At 37.7% G+C, this 24131-nt stretch overlaps 1 protein-coding gene across 13 annotated transcripts in view; it reads left to right on the forward strand.

Moving 5' to 3' along the window:
* The window catches only part of PEX5L (peroxisomal biogenesis factor 5 like), a 98322-nt gene that overhangs the window by 66863 nt on the left and 7328 nt on the right, over nt 1-24131 (forward strand). For 6 of the 13 annotated variants that reach the window (XM_021543361.4, XM_021543369.4, XM_077785725.2 and 3 more), the window contains 6 exons: nt 9176-9287; nt 11094-11303; nt 12352-12478; nt 12988-13084; nt 13513-13587; nt 18978-19073. In XM_021543361.4, coding sequence (XP_021399036.2) covers nt 9176-9287; nt 11094-11303; nt 12352-12478; nt 12988-13084; nt 13513-13587; nt 18978-19073 — 717 coding nt within the window. The remainder of the gene's footprint in view (nt 1-9175; nt 9288-11093; nt 11304-12351; nt 12479-12987; nt 13085-13512; nt 13588-18977; nt 19074-24131) is intronic. The other 7 variants (XM_021543398.4, XM_085587986.1, XM_085587989.1 and 4 more) reach the window with 3 other exon arrangements.

The following is a 24131-nucleotide window of genomic DNA, read 5'->3' on the forward strand; positions in this document are numbered from 1 at the left end:
AGGGACTGGGACAAATGAAAAAAAGGTAATATTTCATATGAATTGAACCTAGAAAACATGTAAGAAAGCTTGCTGAAGGTTCAAAGATTACCTGCATATTAAGCTATGAACCAATTACTTTTACCTGAAGCAGAGAAATAAATGAGAAAAATCATGCATAAATTTGGTTTTAATTGCAAAATAAATTTTTTGCTTAACCTCTTCACAACTTCTTTGCATTTGTTAGGAGAAAAAAATCTTGCTTCAGAATTACTTCCTAATGAGAAATTTAAACCTAAATATGCCCTGAAGTCAAAGTTTAATTGTGCAGCCAGCTATGAAATTCCCAATTTACTACAGGTCAGTGAACTTCAAAGGATCTGATTCAATCACATACTTTGACCCAGACTTATACTTTAAAACATGATTAACTGCTTTATTGAGCAGTAAAAAAGTTCATGCTTAAATGCTTTGCCAGCAAAAACAAAAGAAATCTCACAGTGACACCAGAGTTACTTGTCCCAGATCCATCACACCTAATTTAGATTCCTTATTAGAGTACACAGGTTGGGAAGAGATTCGGGGCAGGATCCCTATAAAGGCAATAGAAAGAAACAAAATCTGCAGTGGGGGGATTCAGGTCCATGAAAGTCCTGTGGCCAAAACACTCTGGAATTGTCAGAACAGAAATGGGAGTCCATGAAAACTTCACCAATAGGAAAAAGAAAAGCAAAGTATATCTTGAAAGCCATTCCCCACTTCTGCTTTTAACTGAAATATGTAGGAGCTGCCTACTTAGAATTTATGGGACCACACAGACATTGCTCAGAGCAGTTTTAATCTCGAGCACTTAGAATTTAAAAAGTTAACCCATAAACCACTTAGGGTTTAGAATTTGAATAGGAAAGAAGAAATTTAAAAAGCTGGAATTACATTATAAGAAACATGCTGAAATTCATCCTCCCCTGTGAAAAATGCAGGCTAGAGCAGACGTCAGAAAAAGACATATGCTTCAGTACTACCCCAATTAACTGCACCAGATGCTTAAGGCTTTTTTTATGGTCTATAAGGTATTAGTTAGTATTCAAAGTAGGAACTATTATTTTTTTAAGGGAACTTCATTTTCATGCCAATACTTAATTGATATAAGCACATTTATATTTGCTTAAGGGCTTGTGAATAAAATACTCCAACATTTCCACTGCCTAAATTCCACTGTTTTGGTGATTTGGTTTTCATTTGCTTTTTTATATGTTTGTATGTATGTATATATGTATGTATGTATTTATTTACTTATTTTGGTGGTGGTGGTATGTTTCTGCTTAGGTTTAGCTTTCTTTTCTTGCTTGCTCTGTTAGGCTTTTATTTGTTGTGTTCTGGGGCTTTTTTGTGGGTTTTGGTGGGTTGTCTGGGGTTTTTAAAGTCTCTAGCAGGAGATTTTTAAATGCTTCCATTCAATTTTATCAAGGAAACATATTAAAGCTACTATTCAGCTCCCAATGCTGTTAGTAGATTTTCTGATGTGTGTATCAAGGGCTCAGTACATGAATTTGATTGCATAATCACAGTTTTCCATACAAACTTAACAGTCCCATTTGAATCAATCATGTTCATTCTAAGCCTCTTAGCATTAGGCTTGCACTGACTTCCAGCCCACTCCATAAATGTGTTCTCAATAAGATTAAAACAGAACGGTGGGATGTTCCTGGGGATGTAATTAGCTTCCCTTCTCTTTTACACCAACCTAAACCAGAATTCACTTCATTTTAACTAAATGGAATACATTCAGGTAAAAAAGGTAAAAATCATGTCAGTTTTAATTATTGTCATTATCAAAGTCTGGAGTGCAGGAATTCATTGTAGATTCCAATCTGCCTTCCGAGAACAGTGGTAATTTCCTCACTGATCTTAGGATAACTATGTTTGAGATCCTATTTTTTGGATAATTTTTAAAGGATTAATGATAAATTTATTAGCAGTATGTACTATACATCTCATATCTGATTTATTACAAAAGCTTTGAGTACTTTATCAGGGGACATATCCTAAGTCCTATTGATAACTCTTTTTCATCTATTATTAGGACAGGGTAAATACATGAAGAGCAAAAACAAAAAAAGAAATACAAAAATTAATAAATGCATGCTTAGCACTACAAATATTAATTTATTCTTTACCTCTAAGTTAAATATTGCTTTTAGGGCTGTATGCATAATTTCAGCAGAAATATTCTCTTGAGTACAATAAAATTGCCTTGACAATATGCTTAAAAGTCATAAATTGGCTGCTCTCCTAAAATTATGTAGATCGCTCTGTCACATAAATTAAATACATTTTTCACAAAATTACAATTTTAATTTGAAATTACCATGGGAATTGATGGTGTATTTTTTTAATAAAGTAAAAAAATTAACCATACCATTTCATACACTGTAAAATTCCTTACTATTCCTAAAGGACAGAAAGATTGGACAGATTTTTTTTTTTGTGAATAATATAATACGTAAGTTTCGCTGTGGTTTTTATATTAAGTAATAGGAGTTACTTTTCAGAAACTTTTTGGCTCTTCATTCATGAACACTCCAAATATGAATATACTGCTTTGTTAAAGAGTTGCAAACCATGTGCTACAGTTCTAGATTCACTGAACTTGCTGTGTTTTCAGTGAGACTGCTCTACTGAATTGCAATTCACAAACAGCTTATGAGTTTCAAGCTCTCTAATCTGCTGAAAACATTCCAAAGCAACCCGACATGCCATGACAGGGAAAGGCCATTTAACAATCACAACCATTTATGATTTGGTTCCCATGACCAGACACAGTAACACATCCAAAAACAGAGCCTACCTCTAGATATGCTACAGAACTTTGTTTGAGAAGAAAAGTCCACAGAGAGGACAAGAAAAAAAAAAAAAATCCATGTGGTTTTCAAGCAATTACAGCCCATATGCAAAAATATAGCAGGGATCTCAAATTATCTCTGGTGATGACAAAATGTCTTTGATCACTGCTGTAGATCTTCAGCCTAGATAATTATATGGGGCAGGGGAGAGGCTAAAAGAAAAATCACCAGGTAACATCACAAAGAAAACCCATGGCCAAGTGATAAATAAAATCTAACACCCAGGAGCAAGAGGCACTCCATTTTTGATAACAGCTTCCTTTAACATAAAGAAGTGCATGGAGGCATGAATGCAACCAGCAGATTTACAATAAATCACATTTCTGTCTGGGCAAAGGCCAAACTGTCAGTCACAGTTAAAGTATGACAAGAGTACCTTTCCTCCTCTTCCCCCACAGCTCTGATCCAGCAGGACAGTGCAGCACGTGCTTAACCTTGAGTTTTGCAGGGCATGTTTGAGTGCTTAGCTGGAGCCAGGCCAAAACGCAGGAGCCAGACACAACTCCCATGTTCAACTTCCTTTCACCAGACCAGGTTGAACAGAGGGAAGGAGATACTGAGCTGTGAGATGCTTGATTTTACAATAATACACCATAACTTGCACGGGTCAGCACGTAGAAACAAGGCAGGGTGTTGGTGTGACACAGAGATCGCAGCAAGAGTTGTCACCCAGCAACTTTATGGAGATGCAACATAAACAAAGGTTTTAAACAACACAGCTGGCACAGGAATTCAAATATCCCATGCAGTATCTACAGCAACCCTCCCACAGCTTCTCTGCTTCACACAAACCCTGAGAGCTGGGGTGACTTAGCTTGTGTGATTTCAGGTGAGAAATTGTCACCTCTGATTCACACCACACACCTCCTACTACCCAGCAAGAGAGCACTGCTCATCACCTGGTGAGCAGGGCTGGTGTTCAGAGAGGCAGCAGCACCTGAGTGCTCTTTGAGGAGGGTGCAAGGAGCTCATCTCAGTTTTAGAGCTTCCCACAGCTCATGGGAGGCAGAAGTCAGTTATACCATGTGCCATGTGCATGGATTCTCTCTTCTGGTGAAAACCAGATGTTTGGCTCTCGTGTCAGCTTCATTGGGACATACATTCATAGTCGAGTGACAGAGAAAAATAAATGTATCACTCTGGCACAAAGATGTGGCAAAAAGCCAAGAAGTAATACACTTACTACACAAGAGTAAATAAAGCGTGTGAAGCATTCATTATGAATGTGAAATCTTTATAGATTTACTATAAAAGTGAGAAAAGAAAAACAAAACTCATGCAATTAACTGTTATCATGAGACTACTGAGCTTGTCAGAAGTTCCCTCTCCAAACACCTCTCTGCGACCAGGAAAGGAGTTTTTTCAGTTCTTATTCTGCCAAGATAATGATCCACAGACATGACTGTCAGACCAATACTTCCAGTTATGCTCTAGAAAACAATAGCCTACATTCTTAGTTGGATTTCCCGTTTATCAATTTTTAGAAAGAGCCAAGTAGTAGAAATCAATTGATTTGTTTGCTCTTACCCCAGTAAGTGCCACCAAAGTCCCAGGTGTGAGCAGGGAACCTGTCTGTCAGGAAACCATTGCTGTGTATCACAAAAATAATTAGTGACTGAAATTAGCTGGTGTCTCTGCCTAAGCCTAACACTTACAAGCTGCTGGAAACAATCTGACTCTTTCACCTGTTTTTCCAGTGTCACCCAAAGAGCAGACAAGTTTCTCGGAGCAAAGTTCAAATATAGTATTTTTCCATGGAAAATCTGAGTTCAATGTTTCCTGCCTTCTCCCATGCCCGTGACCCCTTGTTCATTATTGCTCTGAGCCTTCTGGAGCAGCTCATGTCACTGAGCAGCCCTGCCACCCTCTCACCCCTCTGAGTGGCAGCACAGGAAAAAGTCTCAGTGCCCAGGAGCAGCTTTGATGCTGAACTGCACAGGGATTACCCAGGAGCAGTTTGGGGTTTCCTAAATTAGTGCCGTGAGTAATTCAATCAGGCTCAGGCAACAGAATGGATCCAATCCAAAATTCAATCCAACTCACTTCAGTAGCAAATTAAATCTAAATTTTGGATGCTTTTTGAGCCAGTCCTTCTAAAATAAATCCCATATATAGCAGGGGGAAAGCTAGGTGCCTTTGAGAGCCTCCTGAGGGACAGCCTAAATTGGGCAGGCACCATCTCCCTCTGGAGTAGCTTTTCTAGGCATTTATCTCTCCCTACTGAACATGGAGGGAATTTAGGCACTTAATTTAAGAAAACTAGTTCACTCTGTGCCCAAAACATAGGTGCTAATTATCTGCCCATGCCTGACTGGAAGCCCTCCCAATTTAGAGTCTAAATAATTTATCTTAAAGACTACCATTATGTTATGTCCTAGTAAAATTTTTAAAAAGAAACAAACTACCATGCTTTGTGCTCTGCTAACAGATCAAGATCAGGAATACAGTAAGAGGGAATATGAAGTGGAGTGGAAGGACCACACCTTATTACTGCTGAATGATCCTTGTTTTGCATATTTTGAAGCAGTGGGGCTGATACCACTTTTGACTCTCCCCGTATCTCTCCTAAAGCACCCAAAAGCCCCACTGATATGCTTTTTGGAATGAAAAATTACAGTAGCAGTACTGGAGTAAAAAAACAGCTTTTGCTGCTGTGCTGTTCCCCAAAGACTCATTTGAATTTAGGAGTATCTTATACTATGGATGAGTGTCTTCAGATGTGTTGGTAGTAGGAAATATCAGCCTCCACAGATTTCACATATCCCTCAATTAAAGGAGTGCGTGGGCTTCTTTAATTAAAGTGAATCTTATAGAGAGAATTTAAGTTCCTAGAGACATTATGAGAATTTATGGCACCCACTGGCTAAATTAGTACTGAGATACCTCCATTTTCCCAGGCTGAGTCTGCACCATTTGGCATGTGTACAGATATTGGGCACATAAATCTGGTGTGGGATTGGCTCCTGCCCCCAGTGCTGCTTCTCCAACACCCAGGGATGCTGGGTCACTTCCCTAATTTCACTTTGTTTCCCTCTTCTGCAACACAGAAAAGATAATATTCTTCAGCTCTGTGGTTGTGCCAGGCTTGATTAATGAATGATTTAAGGCATTCTGTGATTTTCAGTCTGAAAGGTGCTTCAGAACCATAAATTATTGGTTTAATATAGATCATAGTTTTCATCTCATAAATCTTTTATGTTCTACTCCAAATTCATGCCTGATATAACTCTAATAACTTGTTCAGTATTAAGCGAAGGATAAATTTTCTACAATATATGAGGCAGCAAAATGAAATTCCAACTGTGAGACCAAAGGCTTAACAAGTGGCATTTCTCAGAGAGTAATGTTAGAAACCTACCCCACTGCCCACTTCTCTACAGAAAAAGTATAATCTCATAGCATTCTAACTTGTTAAGTCTTAATTAATCATTAAATGTCAACTTCAAGCCAAAATAGTATTTTTCTAATATTTTCTATTGCTATACATACATAGTTTGTGTTGATTGAATTAGTGGCTGTGGTCATGTTTTTGCAATCTGTTTTGACAAAAATATTTGAGTTGAAAGCAGATTATTTTTCACAGGAACAAACCTTTCAATAAGACATTCCTACAGCTTTTAGTCCTTAGCCATGGGAGCACAGGACCCAGGACTAGGAGGGATCCACTGGGTCACAGTCACATCATAAACAGCAGTGTAGAAGGTTTGGCAAAAGCCATTTTAAATAGGTGGGCATTTTGTCCTCTTACAGTAAAAAATAAGTGTTCATATATCATACTATCACTGCTGTGATAGTTCAGTTCTTTTAATTCCCAGTCCAGATGTTCTCACGCCCAGTTTAGAACTCTGTTATAATAACTACAGTCCTACTCAATCTTCATTTTGTTAGCCTAAGAAAGTCAAACTCTTTTAGTCTTCCTCTAAAATGTAATAAATCTAATGAACACAATAAAGAAAATTCTAAGGATATGATAACCACCTTTGAAAAGGAAAAATAATTATCAGACCTCATACTTCAGTTAGACCTTGGTAAAATTCAGCTCTTTATTAAGTTTTATCTCCTTCCCCTCCATGACTCTGATTCTTAACATTATTTCTGGTCTTCCCAGAGTTTATCCTCTGACCTCTGCAGCAGGTTTGGGCAATAAACTGCCTTTCCAGCTGGTCTTCAGGTTTTCTATTCTTCACTGTCTGCAATAAGTGAGCTTGGGTACTTTGGTTCTCATAATCTTTCTTCATTTCATCCTTCCCCCAATCTTTCTTATCAAAGAAAATTTCCATGGAATGGAATGGGAAATTTGATAAGCACCTGAATCTTATGTGATAATGTACCCTACTGATAGTCTTACTCACATAGAAACACAGTATTTCCTATAAAGTTTTTATATTTTCAATGATTCCTAAAGAACCCATTCTTTTTCCCCTCCTGTCCCTCTCCAAATGGTCTGGGACTTTTCTTTATGCCGTGTAAATGGAAAAAGAAAAATATATACAAGCAGCTTTTGCTGATATTGGGATAAAATTTTAAAATACTAAAGTAGTTTGGAAAAGACTCAACTCTGAACTTAAGTCATCCACATGTTTTTCAAAATAGTCATGAGTAAGGATTGTCACCAAATCATAGAAAGAAAATATATGTCTGCTTAATTCCTAAATATAATCATTAAGTAAATTTGTAGACCAGGGTATAATGGAAATCAAAGGTGTGCAGTTGATATAAATGCAATCTCCAATAAGGTGTTGACATTTACCAAATTAAGCAGGTGCCTTCTGTGCATCGAATGAGAAAATAACTTGGGCAGGCAACCCAGAGTTAAACCCCATGATTAATTCCCTGGTGAGGTGCATCTGCAGCCTGGGGTAGCACCTGAGTTTGGGACAGCACCACTGCCAGATTTCTAAATTCAGCCACATTTGCACGTTGTGCTGCACTCAGCTGGGCAGGCAGTCACTCCTCTGTCCTCCATGGAAATTTGTATTTGAGTGCACAGCTCTGAGGTCCTGGGCAGATGCATTTGTGCAGGACTTGCAGCACAGCAATCAGTGCTAGATATCAAATGTTTGATCCATTGAAATAGTGGGCTTGTTATTTCAGTAGCTCCAGTATTTTGCTGCAGCTTTGCAAGACACAAATCAAGCACTGAACAGCAGTGAATCTAATCTGGTTTGCTGTAATAACTTTAGAGATAATCCTGCTGCTGGAGAAGTTCACAGCCAGTACTTAACAAATATGATGGCGAGTAAATACCCTCCTTGGCCAGTTTTAGTCCATGTTAGCATACTAAATTTAAAAATTCTAACATATCTGAGAGAAAACATTGAAAATTCAACAATAGAAAAAGAGTCAGGACAGAAGGTTGATAAGAAGATGGAGAGGATAAAATAAAGCTGAAAAAGCTCTAGACAAAAGCAACAGTGGGAAAGCATTTTTTCAGATAAAGAAATTAAGATACTAATATAAAGTAAGTGCAGGCACACCATCAGACATCTCTCCAGCTCAATTTAGGTCTTAATCCTCTAATCAGAGATAGATGGCAAAGAGGAGACTTTTATTTCTGAGAATTGTACAGTTTTACCTTTTTAATTCTGATACATTAAATAGCCTGTAATACAGAGATTTCTGACAGGCAACAGAACACCTTGCATTCATCCAATTAAAAATGGAAAACTGCTCATAAATAAAAAGCATTTTATGACTCTTCCCACAGCCAGAACTCATGCAGGAAGTTCATACACTCACCAGGCTCCATCCACTGTCATTCACACATCATTTTATGGCAGAGAAGTGTTTCCTGTCTCAGCAGGTTATTGTTTAGTGGGCTAATGCTTATTAGCAAGATGAAATGCTATTGTGGAAGTTCTGTGTGGAAGCATGTTACTTGTGCAAAATAAAAAAAAAAGGCCACTTAAAAAAAAAAAAAAAAAAAAAAAAAAGCCCTGCTTAGCCTCCTGGTGATAGAGAAGGGCAACTTCAACTTCACCACGGATTTGAAGGGAGCTGCATCAGGCCCTGTAACTTTAGCCCTAAAAGCAATAGTATGCAATAACTGCTGAGGAAAAATCATCTTGCTGCTTTATTTTTTGTGTGATTTGTTAAACTGGAATATAATTTTGCCCCAAAAGAGTATCTAAACCTTATTTTATTTTCATCCCAGTGCTATTTGTGCATCATCTAATTGCAATGTCTTGCTCTCACAATTAAAAATAAAGTACATGATATTGTGAGAATACGTTTTATTTCTGTAAATTCTGCATCCCAAGAACAGTCTGTGACCTGGGGTTCTTTGTTGCTAGCTGGTGAATGAGCAACAGGAGAGCAGACCCCTCCTGAGCCCCTCCATTGATGACTTTCTCTGTGAAACTAAGCCAGAAGCTGTTGCAAGGCCTGTAACATCGAATACTGCAGGTAAACAATCTTCTTTACTACACCTCACTAGAGAAAAAAAGTTTTCGTTTTGGCTTCATTATGGCCCATTTTTGTCAAGTGATTTCTTGGTTTGTTACTCTCTGCACAAAACCGCAAGCTGGCATTGAATTTTAATTGCCTGACCTGTTAAAAGAAAAACTTTGTTAATTACATTTTAGGGGAAAACTGATGTGATTCAAATCACATAAATTCTAGCAGATCTTTGGGGCTGAAATCGATGCCATTTGTTTAAGTCCCACAGGATGTACATATGAGTCTGAATCAATTCTCTGTATTTGGTTTAGCACAATTTAACCTATGGGAAAACCCACATTTGGTCTTGGTTTAATCAAACACATTCCTTACTCTAGAAAGATTTTTTTTAGTGAAATCTTGAATAAGATGTTGGAGAGAAAAAGGAGGGAGATATCAAAATATTTTATCCAGGCTGAGTTCAGACACTTTGTTAGTGAAAGGATTTAATATATTTCTTACCTTCTTTGTGTTGTAATGAGGTAGCAGAGAAGGTAGTAAAATCTAAGAGTGAATCCTGAAAACCTTTTGAATTATACCAAATTCTATTTGAAGTATATTGTCATTTGGAAGTATTTTTAGAAAACAACCCACACCTAGTCAGTATCTGTGCAGAGGTAATCGATGCTGCTGAGCAGATCAGCTGAGACAATAATATCAGCACTGCACTGCTGGGCTCTCTTCCTCTCTCAGAAAAGGACTTGGCTTGTTAGAAGCCAATTAATTAAAATTTATATCCATGAAAATTATTAAATGAATAATTGACAGCTGAATAATTATCTTCACATCAATTAATGCGTCTAAAGCAGCATGCAAGTTCTAGTGACAGAAACTGAAATACTGAATTAAATAAAAATTGTAAGTAATGCTTTTTCCCTTGAAGCGATATAGCTGAAGATATTACAGGGATGAATAGAATTATTTCAGATTGTTCAAGAATGGTGCTTGTTTTTGTACCTGTAAATTTTACACCTGCTTTGAATATCTATCAGATTGGGGTGGGGAGGTTAATTAGATTTATTTAATAATAAAATAAAAAAAATTCTATGAAGACTGATGAAATTCAATGATTTCCAAGAACGTAGATAAAGCACTGCAAGAGGTAATGCAAACTGATTTTTCAAAAACACCTGCTCTGTAACATGCTGATAAAAAAGGAATTTTTCTACCTTTTACATGCTAAAGAATTGTGAATATTACTCTTTAGGCAAATTTTAAAAGAAGAGCTGAAATGGAACATTTCTTTCGTACTGATACAGTCCTTAATAGAAATGGCATTAGACTTTGTATTTAGTAGTTATGGCCCAAAGGACAAACACCAACAACAATAGAAAATAACATTAATAAACCTGTTCATTGGTTTTTGACCCAGGTCCACTCCCAGAGCTATTCTCAAAAGAATTGTGGCACAACAACACTGCCCTAAGCAGCTGTTACCAGGACTTTAAAGATCGAAGAATAAATCAAATATTTTCTAAAGGCTCAATTGAACAGGGAGCCCTCACAAAAAAGGAAAACCTGTGAAGACCCCAGATGTCTTTAAGATTTTCAGATTAAAAGCTTTTTTTGCAAATCCACTAAACTACATTCAGTTAAGCACTTGAAATCCCCAGGCATATTTTAATATACTGGTCATCATCTTTAGCCAGGAAATACACACTCACTCTAACCAAATGCAAACACAGCAATAATTTTTTCCCCAGTTAAAACGAAACTTTAGAAGTGAGCTATTTGAATTAAAACAACACTGAATTTTAACATTTTGTCTCTAAGTATTATCAACAGGTCTGGATCTCTTGGATCTTAGTGAACCTGTCTTACAAACCCAAAACAAAGCAAAGAAATCAGAGAATCCTTCAAGAACTGAAGGCTTAAAAGCTTCAACCCACAGAAAGAAGACAGAGAATCCTGACCTGATCAGTGTGGATTCTGAGCAGAAAGTCCAGGCTGGCAGAGTTGCAGACAAGTCTTCTCTAGATTTAGGTAAGAGTGCAGCTGTTTTATCAGTGCTCCCTTGCCCTGCTTAGCTCCTGGCTACTATCACAAAATAATGAGCAACACCAGAATTTTGCTGCACCACGTTTCAGCAGTGTAGCCTTTGCTCCCCATTATAAACTACCCAAGGCCCTTTAAACCTCAAACACTGTCAACACATTTTACATTTTGCCTCTGCCATTATGCCTATTAAGTTGACCCTAAGTGTGCTAATAAAGTTTTGAAACTTCTTTGGAAAAGGAATTTAGTCAGGGTGTGTAAAATGGTAGAAAAATCTGTAGGGGTGTGATGAGAAATTGGTAAAGGACACAAATGAGAGGCAGCCCATATTGATGCCCTTTTCAGAACTGCAGGTGTCAGAAATGCACATTTATGTTTGTAAATAATGCTTTATCTATGCATAGTAGAGAAAAAAAAATCCATTCTTGACAAGAAAGATATATTTATACAGACTAAAAAAAAATCTCCAAAACAACTCAATTTCCTGCCAAGCCTGATCTATCGACAAGCTTTGGAAAAGGTGAATTTGATTTAGTTCCATCCAAACTAAATTACTTGCAGTGCAACTGAGAAATTTGCAAGGTAAATGTAATTTATACCAAGGCAGCAAATTTTCCATTCATCATCACAGAAATTCTTTCAGAGACCTTTATCTTCAAACAGGAGCTGAACATCTGATCTTTGCAAAGTGAGTCTGACATGACTGAATAACACCAGTTGCCTACATAGTCATTTTTACATGTTAGTCTCTAAAAGAAGCTTCATTTTTACAATTTGTTTAAATTACATACAAATCACTGATTTTAAGTCAAGAGTTACACTGACATTCTGACCATGAATGCTAACAGATTCAGAAAAATGCTGTGAATTTCCAAATATTTTCACACCATATCAACTAATATTTTTTTATGTTGGACCATTATTAAAATATAGGCTTTGGTGGCAATATTTTCTCTATAAAACCCACTTAAAAGAGAAGATAAAATTCTCAGCAGTAGTTTCTTTAAAAGATTCATATTTATTTTTCATTTTTCAGTTGATATTCAGACACAGATAGAGAAATGGGATGATGCCAGTTTTCATGGAGACAGGAGTAGCAAGGTCCACCCTTCTGCAGAGAGAACATCATCATCATCCAGAGCTCCATCAAAAGAGATTTTATGGTACAACTTTTTGCTTTCCTTAAAAAAAATATTTCCAGCCCAGCTTTCTTAATTCACAGAAATACTTGCTTGATAACAAATCATAATTTTAAACCTGTTATGGTGACATTAAATGTGTTCAAGCACATATTTTTGACAATGTATCATAAGCAAGTGCACTATAAAATGCCATTTTGCCAGCAATTTTTAATGTTGTAGAAAGTAGCAGGTGCAATTACTTAATAAAGGGTGGTGAGAATCCTACAGGGACATGCAGTGCAATCCTTTATTGTGGTGGTTGATTTTTAGACACTGACTGAGGCACACACTTGTGTCTTTGTCTAGCCTCAGTTTCCCTGTCAATGAAATAGAAGAGTGAGAACATAAAGAAGGGTCCAGGCAATTTTGATTACTGCAAGTTAAACAATTCAGTTGAAAGAAATAGCCTGATTAATCACTGTGTGCTTGTGAACCTGAAAGACATTCGGCAGCCTGTCCCAGTGCTGAGTGTGTAAATGCATTATTTCCAGGTCCACAGAAAACAGATCACAGTCTGAGCTGACCAATGTCAAGAGTGCCTTGGACTCTGATTCAGCATCAGAATTAGAACTTGCACCTGCAATACAGGTAAGAGGATTTGGTAGGTTTATTAACCATAAAAAGGCAAGGAGTGACTTCCCACTGGCTAATCACTGACATCCTGGGAGAACTGTTCAAGGGATATTTTCAGGATCATTAGAGAAAATATCTTCACACACCTCTGAAATGAATAGGTTATGAAATAAAATATGTCAGCACCCGAAACATTCAGAGTTTAATGCTGCAGTGAACTATGGCCTTCCTGTACAGAGGGAAAAACTTCACACTACCATTTACAGCACTATCTTTTTTCCCTCACCCCAGTTCTGAAATTCAGACTTGTAGTGGTTCCCCACCCATGCTAAATTCTATCCTTGAGGTCTCTTGGTCAGGCAGGAGCCCCAGAAGTGGGAAATTGCTGAGGAAAGCAGGGAGCAATGGTTACAGCAATGCTCATTAGCAGTTTATCTCCACAGGTGGGGGAGCAGTGTGGTCACAGGACTTTTTCCTGCTGGAAAAGGAACTCTAATACGGAGGGCTCTGGGCTAAAGGTTTGTAGATTTGCCCAATTCCACTGTTGTATTGTGTCTTGGACAGGTCTTGTTGGAAATTATTACTGAGGGTTGCATGTATGTATGCATGCACAGGTACAGGGATATACAAGCACATTTATATGTGTATTCTGATAGATCAGGTTGTTCACACACCTTCTTTGCTGCTTCTTACTTTTTAACTGGAAGACTTCAGCCATTGCCACTGGAAGGGGGAAGAGAGAGTTTTCTGATGGATTAGCTTTTAGTTAAAAATAATTTTCTCGCCTCCCACAGCTATTTTTAGTCTTGGACTTCAAAAACCTTCTGTCAGATAGAAAATCTGGAAATTAATGAAAAATAATTGCCTCATTTGAAAATGGAAAAATGAAAAAAATAGATACTACTTGCCAAATGTATATCCTGAGATAATATACCTTTTTTTTTTTCCCCAGAAACTAGAAACAGAACCCAGTTATCAGATCCATTTTTGGGTTTCTCTTAGGCAAAAACATGTTCTTTACTTCACTGCCATCTCTACATTACAAGCAAGGTTTTTTCCCCTCTGGAACGCCTCACACTAGTTGTGATGCATGATATCTTCCCTTTCTCTGCAATAGACTTGTACATCTTAGTAATGGAAAATACTATTACACAGTGCCATCCACTTGAAATGGATGATGTGTTCTCATGTGCTTTGAGATCATATTGAAGCACTTCTGACCCTCTTTTAGGAAGCTGCTTCTCAGCCCAGCAAATCTAAATTCCAGGACATTTGTGCTCAACCAAGACGTGTGTTAGCCAAGTAGACAGTCACAGGATTTAAATGCTGTGGCTTTCTGTAAAAGCAATTGCAAGTGCAGGGTATTTCTACTTGGTCTATTAGGTCTATTTCCTTTTTCTCTTCCACTAGAATAACTGCAGAAGCAAAAATCCACATTTTTCACTCAGTTTAAATTCAGTCAGTTGAGGCTCCATAATGTTTTTTAAAATGACTATTACTTCAAAATAAAAAAAAAAATAATGAAGTTGAATAAGCCAACTTGAAAAAAGAGCAGAGACTAGATTTCTTATCTGTTGTCTTGGTACATTCCATGTTTTGTTGTGGTTTGTCGTAGCCTGCTTGTTTCAAACTTGTCGTCCGTTTGAGCAACAAAGTGTTAAAGTGGTAATTATTAATGCACAGAAATGACCTGAAGTGAGATTGTATTCTCATGCTAGGTAGGTTACTCAGATATGTGGTTTTGTTCACTGCCTCCTTCATCCTGCTCGTACTTGGGCTGTCAGAGTTGTCAGCTCCCAACACTCAGGCTCATCTGTCTTGACCGAGTTCTTAATCTGCTTGCAAAAGAAATCACATTAGAGCCTTTATCAAAGCATATGTCTTCCATACTTTGTCCTCTATAGGTCTTGTCTATCTCATTTAAGGGTAGCCTTTGCAAATGCAACACATTCTGCCATACCCTAAAGATTTCATCTTGTCAAACTTGCTGCAGTTTTCCATCAGCAGTTTCCCAATCACCTCATCACTCATCTTTGACATGTTAGATTTAGCTCCTCAGAGTGAAATGTCAAGTAACTAGGTCATATTTTCATTAAAATTATGCAATCTTCTTAACAAAATCCTTTATTTACCAGCACTTTTGCCAATACAAATTCCAAAAGACAAGCTTTGAACTACAAGGGAGAAATGTGAAGGCTGCAATGGGCAGTGGTCACTGGTGGCTGTCACTGGATGTGGCTGTCTTGCTTCTCAGCATTTACTCACATCATATTTTACATATTATTAACTCTTAAACTATACTGGCCCAAAGTACCCTTGTTCTTTCTTTTATCTGTCATTCTGAAAAGTTCCTCGTTATGCTTTTACTGGTACTGAGATGTCCTACAGTGTCTGGGGGAAGGGGGGGATTTTGAAGGGCTATTTTAATCTTAAAATTATAAACTGTAGAGGAAGAGAATATGTTCCATTTTCTTCATGAAGTCTGTTCATGTTTTAACTTTTTAAATAAATATTTTCCTGGGCATTTTAAATATTTCATTGCTCACAGAGTATACAAAACCCCTGACATGCTAAAAATCTGTACCTAATTCTAATATGTCAGTGCTCTTAGACAAAGGTATAGTGCAAATCTTGCAAAACTTAAAAATCTCCAGTTTGAGGCAAGAGTATTTAGCATGTGAAATTAATTGCCCACTTCTCCCAAATAATCACAGAAAGACTAATGGCCCTAACTTCCCTTGGATGTGCCACTTATTCTAAGGAAATGAAGAGTTACAAGGGGCAGATTTAGTTCATTATTTGAAGACTTGATCAAAAGTTAGGATAATTTAAGCCTCTCACCAATAAAGTCCAACAGCACATAAGGAGAATACAAGTGCAGGAAAGTGTGTGCAAATGCATTGGAAGGGAAGGGTTTGTCCCTGAACACAGAAGCCACGATCAGCTCCAGCACCTGCACTGTAGAGAGGGGAGAACCAAACCTGGGCAGTGTCCAGCCCTGGGCACAGCCTGGCCCACCTGGGCAGCTGCAGAGCCCCACCCCATCACCTGCTGCAGCTCTGGAGCCCTCCAGGCTGCCCCTCCATTCCCACCCCCTCTCCCTGGACCAGCAAATTTGGGGTTTTTTAAGAGGCTTTTCATTTCTGGGTGTCACAACCCACAGGGCAGCTCTGCATTGCCCTGTGTGCAAATGCAGCTGATGTGGCTTTTGTAATGTTCATTTAATGGAGGGGGAAGTCTGTTTCTGTGGGGATGATGTGGGGACAAAGTGTCACTGGCAGAGGAGGGGACCTCTGCTTCTTGTCCTCTGCCCCCTCACCCTGCCCTTCTGCAGTACAGCTGAGGCTGAACATCCTCATTTACAGCACTGTCCTTGACCTGAGGAATGGCAGCCACTGGAAACAAATGGGTAAAAAGCAGAAGTAATCAAGCTGTTTGCAGGAGCCAAGTCATACATAATGAAAAGGCCAGGAACATAATTAGAGCCTATCAATAGAGTCCTGTGTCAAGAAAAACAAATTTAATTCTTTGATCGGATTACAGGTCGAGTTGATAAATGTTGATGTCTGATCTTCTACAAGAGTTCTGAATTAATATGTCATATTCTGATTGTAAAATTGGCACAACACGTTGTGAATAAAGCAGTTGTTAAACAGATTAAAACTGGCCAACCTGAGTTCTCAGGAGCAGTAGTTATTTACTAGGAATTGTAATCACATAGGGATTGTTCTGGGATTCCAAAGACAAACAATGTTCTTCATTGTTTGAAGAATGAAATAAACATGCAAGCAAATCCCTCAGAGAATTTCCATATGATGCAAGAGTGGAATAATAAAAAAAAAAAAAAAAGAAACAAGAAAAGAAGAGATATGTAAAAAGAAGCTGGTGAGCAAGGCAACTGTATAAATACATATTGCAACACAGTCCCTTAGAAAATCACACATTTCAGAGCAAGAACACGGGCTCTGCTTACACCACTGTGCTTTGTGGCAGTTTGAAACAACAGGAGTGTTCCCTGTGCAGTACTGGGGGAAGAGGAGTCTGTAGAAGCAAACACAATTAGTGGCAGACAGGAGATCACCTGGTCTCTGCATAGAGAAGCAGCAAGACAGGTGCTGGAATAAAGGGTTCATTTTGATTGTCTGTATGACTAGAGAAAATTAAGGGGGAGAGTAAAAGTGACACAAAAAGGTTAAAATATGAATGCTTCATATTGAGAATATTTAATATTTTGATGCTTTTATATTATTAAATGTCTTTATATCACTAAAATCTGATTAAAATCATCAGTATATTTCTACAGAGAAAATGAGTATTAAAAAGTTTGAAAAAAAAGAAGTAATAGAGGACAACTGAAATTAAAATTAATAAGAGAAACAAGGAAGGCAGTGAAACAAATTGAAAACAAAGTGATAACATTAAGGTCTCTTGATAACTTTAAATTAAACTCAAGCATCTTCCTCTAAGACATTTATTCCAGACAACCTCAGCTTATTCTCTGAAGAACAAAATTTTGGTTCCATGGGTGTTGAGTGACAAATGCCATCATGTGATACACAGACAAAATTATGTTCTTCAAAGAATGGAATTACCTGAACCAGTTATTTCTTCTGCCCTAAATTCTATTAATCAGTAAAAGAACTGTTTTATGTATAGGACTGGGTTTTGGTTTGTTTTCAATGACAGCCTGAAACCTCTTCCAGGCCTCACCAAATGAAAATAGTATTCTCCAAACATGGGCTAGAGGTAGAAGATGTGAAAGCAACAGATCCTCAGTGTGGACATTCCCTCACACTCTGAGTTTCCTGTCAGAGCCAAGTGCAGAGGTCAGCACAGGAGAACACCCACAGTGCCCACCACCACCACAAGCTTCTCACAGCAACTGTGCTCTATCTTTGTTTTCTTACCTCATGTGTTCCATCCACTCAATGTGCATTTCACTAACTGAGAGACCAAAGCCTCAGGACCACAGAGAAATGTGTCTGACCATACATTACATGTGACATATATGAGTGTCAGATGTTCCATCCCAGCAGAGCCCATTCCAACAGAGACAGCCCAATGAGTCTGATCAGATCAAAATTAGTCTTTTGGCAGTGTGGTTCACATAAATTTAATATTACAAGTACAGTCATCAGAAATACAATCAGGGAAATTAATGCACATGGAAGCACGGGCACACAAGTGGCTAATGAGTTTAACCTCTTGACAAACACTGGGGAAGGGATTAGCAGTCAGAGCCTTGTTTAGCAAGATTAGGCCACTTTGTGCTTTTTCTGTCATGCTTAAATATTGTTTGGTCTTGTACAGTGCGTTTTGTAAAAAAAAAAATCCCATTGTTTTTAGAAAAAGAACAGGGAAAAAGTTATTATGTGCTTCCCATGGGATTGACCAATATTATGGTACATAAAAGAGATGCTGATTGTGAAAATTATTTGCCCTTCCAGTGGTATCCAGGGCAAACCTGGCTCTCCAATGGGATCCCAAAAGAAAACCTGAAAGAAAAACACAAAATATGTAGGAAATAAAATATTTTCTTCCAGGCTCATAGTCAGTGGAAAGCACTGCCACAATCATAATGCAGGAGGAACAAGGAAAGTAAAAGTCATATACAATATAGTCAGCTCTCTCCTTTTGTAGTCCAACCCTTGCATTGCCTTTTCTCTTATGTCTCTTATCTTTCACACATCTTGAGTGAAAAGAAAAGTCTGGAAAAGATAAATTACTCTGCTTCCCATGAGAAGTGGTCTCTGCTACAGCATAAGAGAATTCAGAGGAATTCATGCAGGGAAACAAGTAGTTTTCCCCAAGAAAAAGGCCATTTGGGGCTCTAGGCAATTAAGGAAATAACTCAGAAGTGTGACAGAGGGTCTATCATCCCTTTCTGATTTATTCTTTTATTTTTTAGGCACGGTCAAGTAAGGAGCAGCGTTGGGGAACACCTCTTCTCTCCAGAAATCACTCCTTGGAGGAGGAATTTGAAAGAGCAAAGGCAGCTGTTGAGGTATTATTTAATTTTCTGTTTTCATTTTCAGCTGATGTTCTACGGATTTCTTTTTTATCTGCATCACAAGCAGAGGAGAGAGTTGGAATTGGATTATTTAAAACAAAGAAAATGTGCAATTTGTGGAGAGATTGATTTAAAATAGCAGCTTGTCTCTTTAAAAAAAGGAAATTCAAAACACTTATCTATAAAAAAAACATTAGAGAGAACCAAGTTTTTAAGCTGGGTTTTTATTGCTAGAGCAAATGGGTAAATGCTAATTCCAAACCACAAGTAAAAGAGGGAAACATTTCTCCCAGCAATTGTGTGCCATCACTTCTTTACACCCAGACTCAAACCAAGTCTCCCCTGTGAAACCAGAGCTCAGAATCACTGATGAGCAGCACAATTACCTGCTGTAAGACAGAGCTGTACAGAGGCACCAGCCATGCACCATTTGCACACTTTTCCAACCAGTGGCAGAATGCTAAGCACAGGAGTATTCTTGTTTCCTGGTAAATCTATCTGCTTTGAAAAGACAGAAGTATTTGGATAGTTCTCCTACTGCACTTCTGGGGTTTTTTCACTCACTACTACATTTCCAACATCTAAAGCATCTCTTGAGTGTTGTCTTACACCACTAGTTCAAATTAACCTTGTCTAGACACAAAGTAGAACACAGGTTTTTTAGCAGAACTCCACAAAAATATTGGATGTAAGCATTGGAGTATCATTATTTTCATTATCTTCTTAGGGGTTCCATGGGCAGCCCTTCAAAATCCCATCACCACAAAGAGCCAAGACAGCTCCATGCCAGCAAGGACAGAATTTCAGGCTAAATTATGTAACAGCCACTGAAATGAGTTCTTAGGGTGCAGAGGATGAAGCTGTGAAACTAGTTCCTCTAAACTGGTTATTTTTAGCATTTTTAGCACTGCAGGCTCATTAGTCTTGAAACCATCTAGAAACACTTTAGGGATGTTTGAGTTTAGATTTAAATTTTAGTCATGTATTTTAATACTCTTGTAGCTCAAGTTATGTACCATTCTAATGCCAGTGTTGACAGCTGAACTACTCTAGCTCAATACTGGCTGATGAGAAAAAAAAACTATGCCTAAGTCTGATACTGGCTTCTAGCTAGAAAGAGAAACTCTTGTTGAAGTAATTAATCTGATTTGTATGGGCTTTTTCCATTATATGCTATGGTAAGATGCAGGGTTTCTACCATGGTTTCTTGGGATTTTATTGCACACACAAAAAAATCTAGTCTCAGCATACAAGGCCAAAATAGACAAAATCAGTAAATTAGCTTTTTCATAAACCAAGCACCAAAGGCATTTTTTCTTTCCAGATCAAATAAACTTTCACAAACAACTTCTGCTGGGGCAGAGGAGATGTTTCTGGTGTCACACATCACACACATTCGCTCCTGGCAGGAAAGGAGGGAACTTGCTTGCAAATTGGCACTGCTTGAAACGCTTTAGATGTTCCCACTTGCAGGGCAGGCTGATCCTCAGGGTGGGAAGTGCTGTGCTGTGACCTGGGCAGGCAGCACAGGGAATCTCATGTTGAACATCCCAGTGCTGGTGGTTGAGCAAATGATGTCAGTACTCCTGCAACTGCCAGGAACTTGTGTGATGGGGAGTTTCCAGACACTCAGCAGAAAGAAGAATCAGTTGAGTCCAACAACAGATTACAAGACATTATTGAATTACTGTGCAGAGTAAAGTAAGGAGGAGAATATATTGTAAAAAAAAAAAAAATCCCAAACCCTACAGACTAAAAGGTCATTCTGAGGTAACAGAGACAGGTTGTTAAAATACTTGAAAATACTCTCCAAAAGGGCTATTAAAAAGAATCAAATTAAATGTTTCCCCAGCTGTAGCTGGCAGCCTTAAGTTATTCTTTCTGCTTAAAATAGAACCTTGGGCCAGGTAGTTAAAATGTAAAGGAAAGGATCCTTCAAGACCTTACAGAGCAGTTATTCCCATTTGCATATGAAAAGAGCTGAATTTTCATCCTAGCTAAAATGAAGTAGTAAGAAAGCTGGAGTGATTGAAATAAATTGGAACCCATCTCAGAAAGATTAGTTCTTTCTTAAGCAGAGAATAGATACAGGTCAAAAATTCATCTTTTGGGCTTTGGATGTTTCTGTAATATTCTTTGATTTTGGGAAAGCTCCAAGTAGAAAGATTAGCCAGAAAACTATCAAGAAAAGGAAGTAAGTCTCAGGTTCTTGGTGGCCTAGTTCAAAAGGAATTAATTAACAATTCAGTAAATGAAGACACCAAAGTTTATCCTCCACCCAGTATTCACCTCAGCACTTTGGGAATGGTTTTAAGATGTCAAACTTTGAGATTAATGAAGATTTGTGAGGTAATTCTTTATTAAGACGGTTTAAAGATGTCTATGCCATTGGGGAATCTTTTAAGAATAAAGTGGTGAATAAAATAGCTTTTTGACTAGAGAGGGTCCTGATTCCTTTGCAGTGTTTGGGTGCTTGCAGACCTTGCTACCTTTTCTGTTAATCTGGAAATTGGATTTGATTTTTGCCTCATGATTTTTTGTCTCAATATTTTCCAAGTGCTATAAGAACTATGTTTTAACACAAACTTTCTGATAATTAGCTCTGTTTCACCAAAATTTTTTACTTTTGATTTTTTTAAAAATGCCAGGATGGGGATTGAGATCCATCCTGTACTTATATTTCATTAAAACATTTGTTTTATCAACCACCATCCTACTGGTGATGAATTAAAATAAACAAAATAAAAGCAAGAAGGTGCAAAAACTTCTAACTGAGCAGTCTCAGAGATGGAAAAAAACCTGGTTTTTTATTTTCTTATTCCACATTTCTCTGATTAAACTGCAGATGCCACACTGTTTTGTGAGCTTATGCATAAGAAATTTTGAGCTGTCCTTCCCAGCATCCTTTTATTTACAACACAATGTCACATGAACCATCTGCTGTATAATGTACTGCTTTGAAGCATCAGAGCACATTACAGCTAAATTATGTGACAATAGGAGGAAAAAGATGGGATTAATTTGTTCTAGCCTAGGAAAATGTATTCCAGGACCATCAGCTTTGTGGTTCCCATGAGTATTGCTTGGATCCTTTCTGCACCTACAACATTCCTGTCTCACTATTTAGACATTTCTTTGGATGAGCCTAAAACTGGCCAAACCATATGTTAACTTAGGAACCAGGAACTTGAGTCATTCAGATGCATTTCATTTGATACTCTTTCCAAACACAGTGGGAATCTTTGCTTTGATAAACATTTTTCATCACTAAACTTCGGGAAAATTTTCGGAATTTTTTTCAAGATTATATCAGCCAAGGAAAGCTTACCTAGTTAAGTACACAAGTTTAATTTACTGTGTTTTTCACATCAAAGAGTATGGTAATGCAGTAATTTAGAGAACAATGGCAGAGCCTTGCTTATGCATTGGTCAATGAGGAATGTTCAAATTAATTTTTGGCAATACAGAATAGGCAAAATTCTAGAAGTTATGATAATATGTAAATTTATAAATACTTCCCCTGCCTCCTTTCATTGGATCATAGGAAATAAAGAGCCTGGGAATATTTTGCCTCCCATTTGTTTAACTGGTTGAACATATCTTTAAATACTAAGAATAAAAATAGCCTCCTTGACAAAATGCAGAATTTTCTGCTTGGAAGAAGTCAGATGGTATGAACATTTATCCTGGTTGTCATTCCTCTTAACTGCTACAGATGATCTGAGAATGTGTTAAATGTGTTCAACTGGGCTGAAAACTTTTGGTTTATCAAAGTACTTCACTAGGCTTAATGTGGCAAAAACACTGAAATGAGGTTAATAGGCACTGCTGGTGTAGCAAATAGAGCTAAAATTAGACCTAGGAGCCTTGATCCAAAGCCAGGTTCTCAGAAAGGCTCAATACTAATTTAACCCTCCTGCTACTGAATTCAATGAAAAAATGGCAGCTGAAATAGACTTACGCCTTCAGCAAAGACTGTAATATTTACAATATTTAAATGTGTGTAATATTTATAATTCTCTTCCTCAAGGACACTGAACTGCTCTGCTGTTGACATTGGAACCACATTGGGTCAGAGCCTGGTCCAGGAGCTCAGGGCAGCTTTGCTGTGGCAGTGTCAGTAACTCCTCGTGCTGAGCATCCTCAGAATTCTGTAGCCCAGCCCAAACCTTCCTTAAAAAATAAACCCAAAATGACTCTGGGTCCTGTGTCCAGCTAGTGTAGGATGAGCTGAGAGCAATTACAGCAAAGCTGCTCTCATTGCATTGTCCTCCCTCCTTTGGCTCTGTAAATGAACATTCAGGGTGGCTACCTGAGTGCACAGTAATTCACTGGCTTTTTATGTGGAGTGTAAACACAGTGAACTTCTGTGAGAATTATAAATATATAATTAAACAGCAGAATTTGAATTTAAGACCAAAATCCACTTGCTTACTATCTGCAGAAATATGATTTGATGTTTCCATACCATTGATTAATAAGGCATTTTTGTGGAAAAAAGGAAGCAAAAATTCTAATATAAATATCATACATATTATTTCTATAAATTAAGTATTTCTATTAATTAATCTGGTTAAATAGGGCCATTACTAATTAGTTTTCAGTAGTTTTATTAATTTTAATCTGAAGGAAAGGGAAATTTCCATATTTTAACTTCATGCTGAATCTCAAAATTACTGCTAGTTAAAACATGATCACATAATTTTTATTTCAGTGCTGGGCAGATTTGTGCTGAATGAGAAGCAGTTGATGGAGGCATCTGTTGAACAGGATTTTTTTGGAGATTCAATTGCCTCTGGTTATGGCTGCTAAGAGTTAAAGAGGGAGTGATCTGACTTATTTTCCCAGCCTTTTCAGACCCTAAATAAGCATTTCAGTACAAACTCACAACTCTTTATATGAAAGTATTTTCTTCAAGCCTGGAATGAGAGCAAATTCAGAAGTGGTGTAACAGAGAGGTCGGGGCAGTTCACTGCTATTACCTGGAGTGAAGTCTCCTCTCCAAGAGTGAATGATTCCCAATTTATTTCCTTTTCCATGGAGTAACATAGC

This window comes from Lonchura striata, chromosome 9, assembly GCF_050655825.1.
Source record: "Lonchura striata isolate lonStrDom1 chromosome 9, ASM5065582v1, whole genome shotgun sequence".
Classification (NCBI taxonomy): domain Eukaryota; kingdom Metazoa; phylum Chordata; class Aves; order Passeriformes; family Estrildidae; genus Lonchura; species Lonchura striata.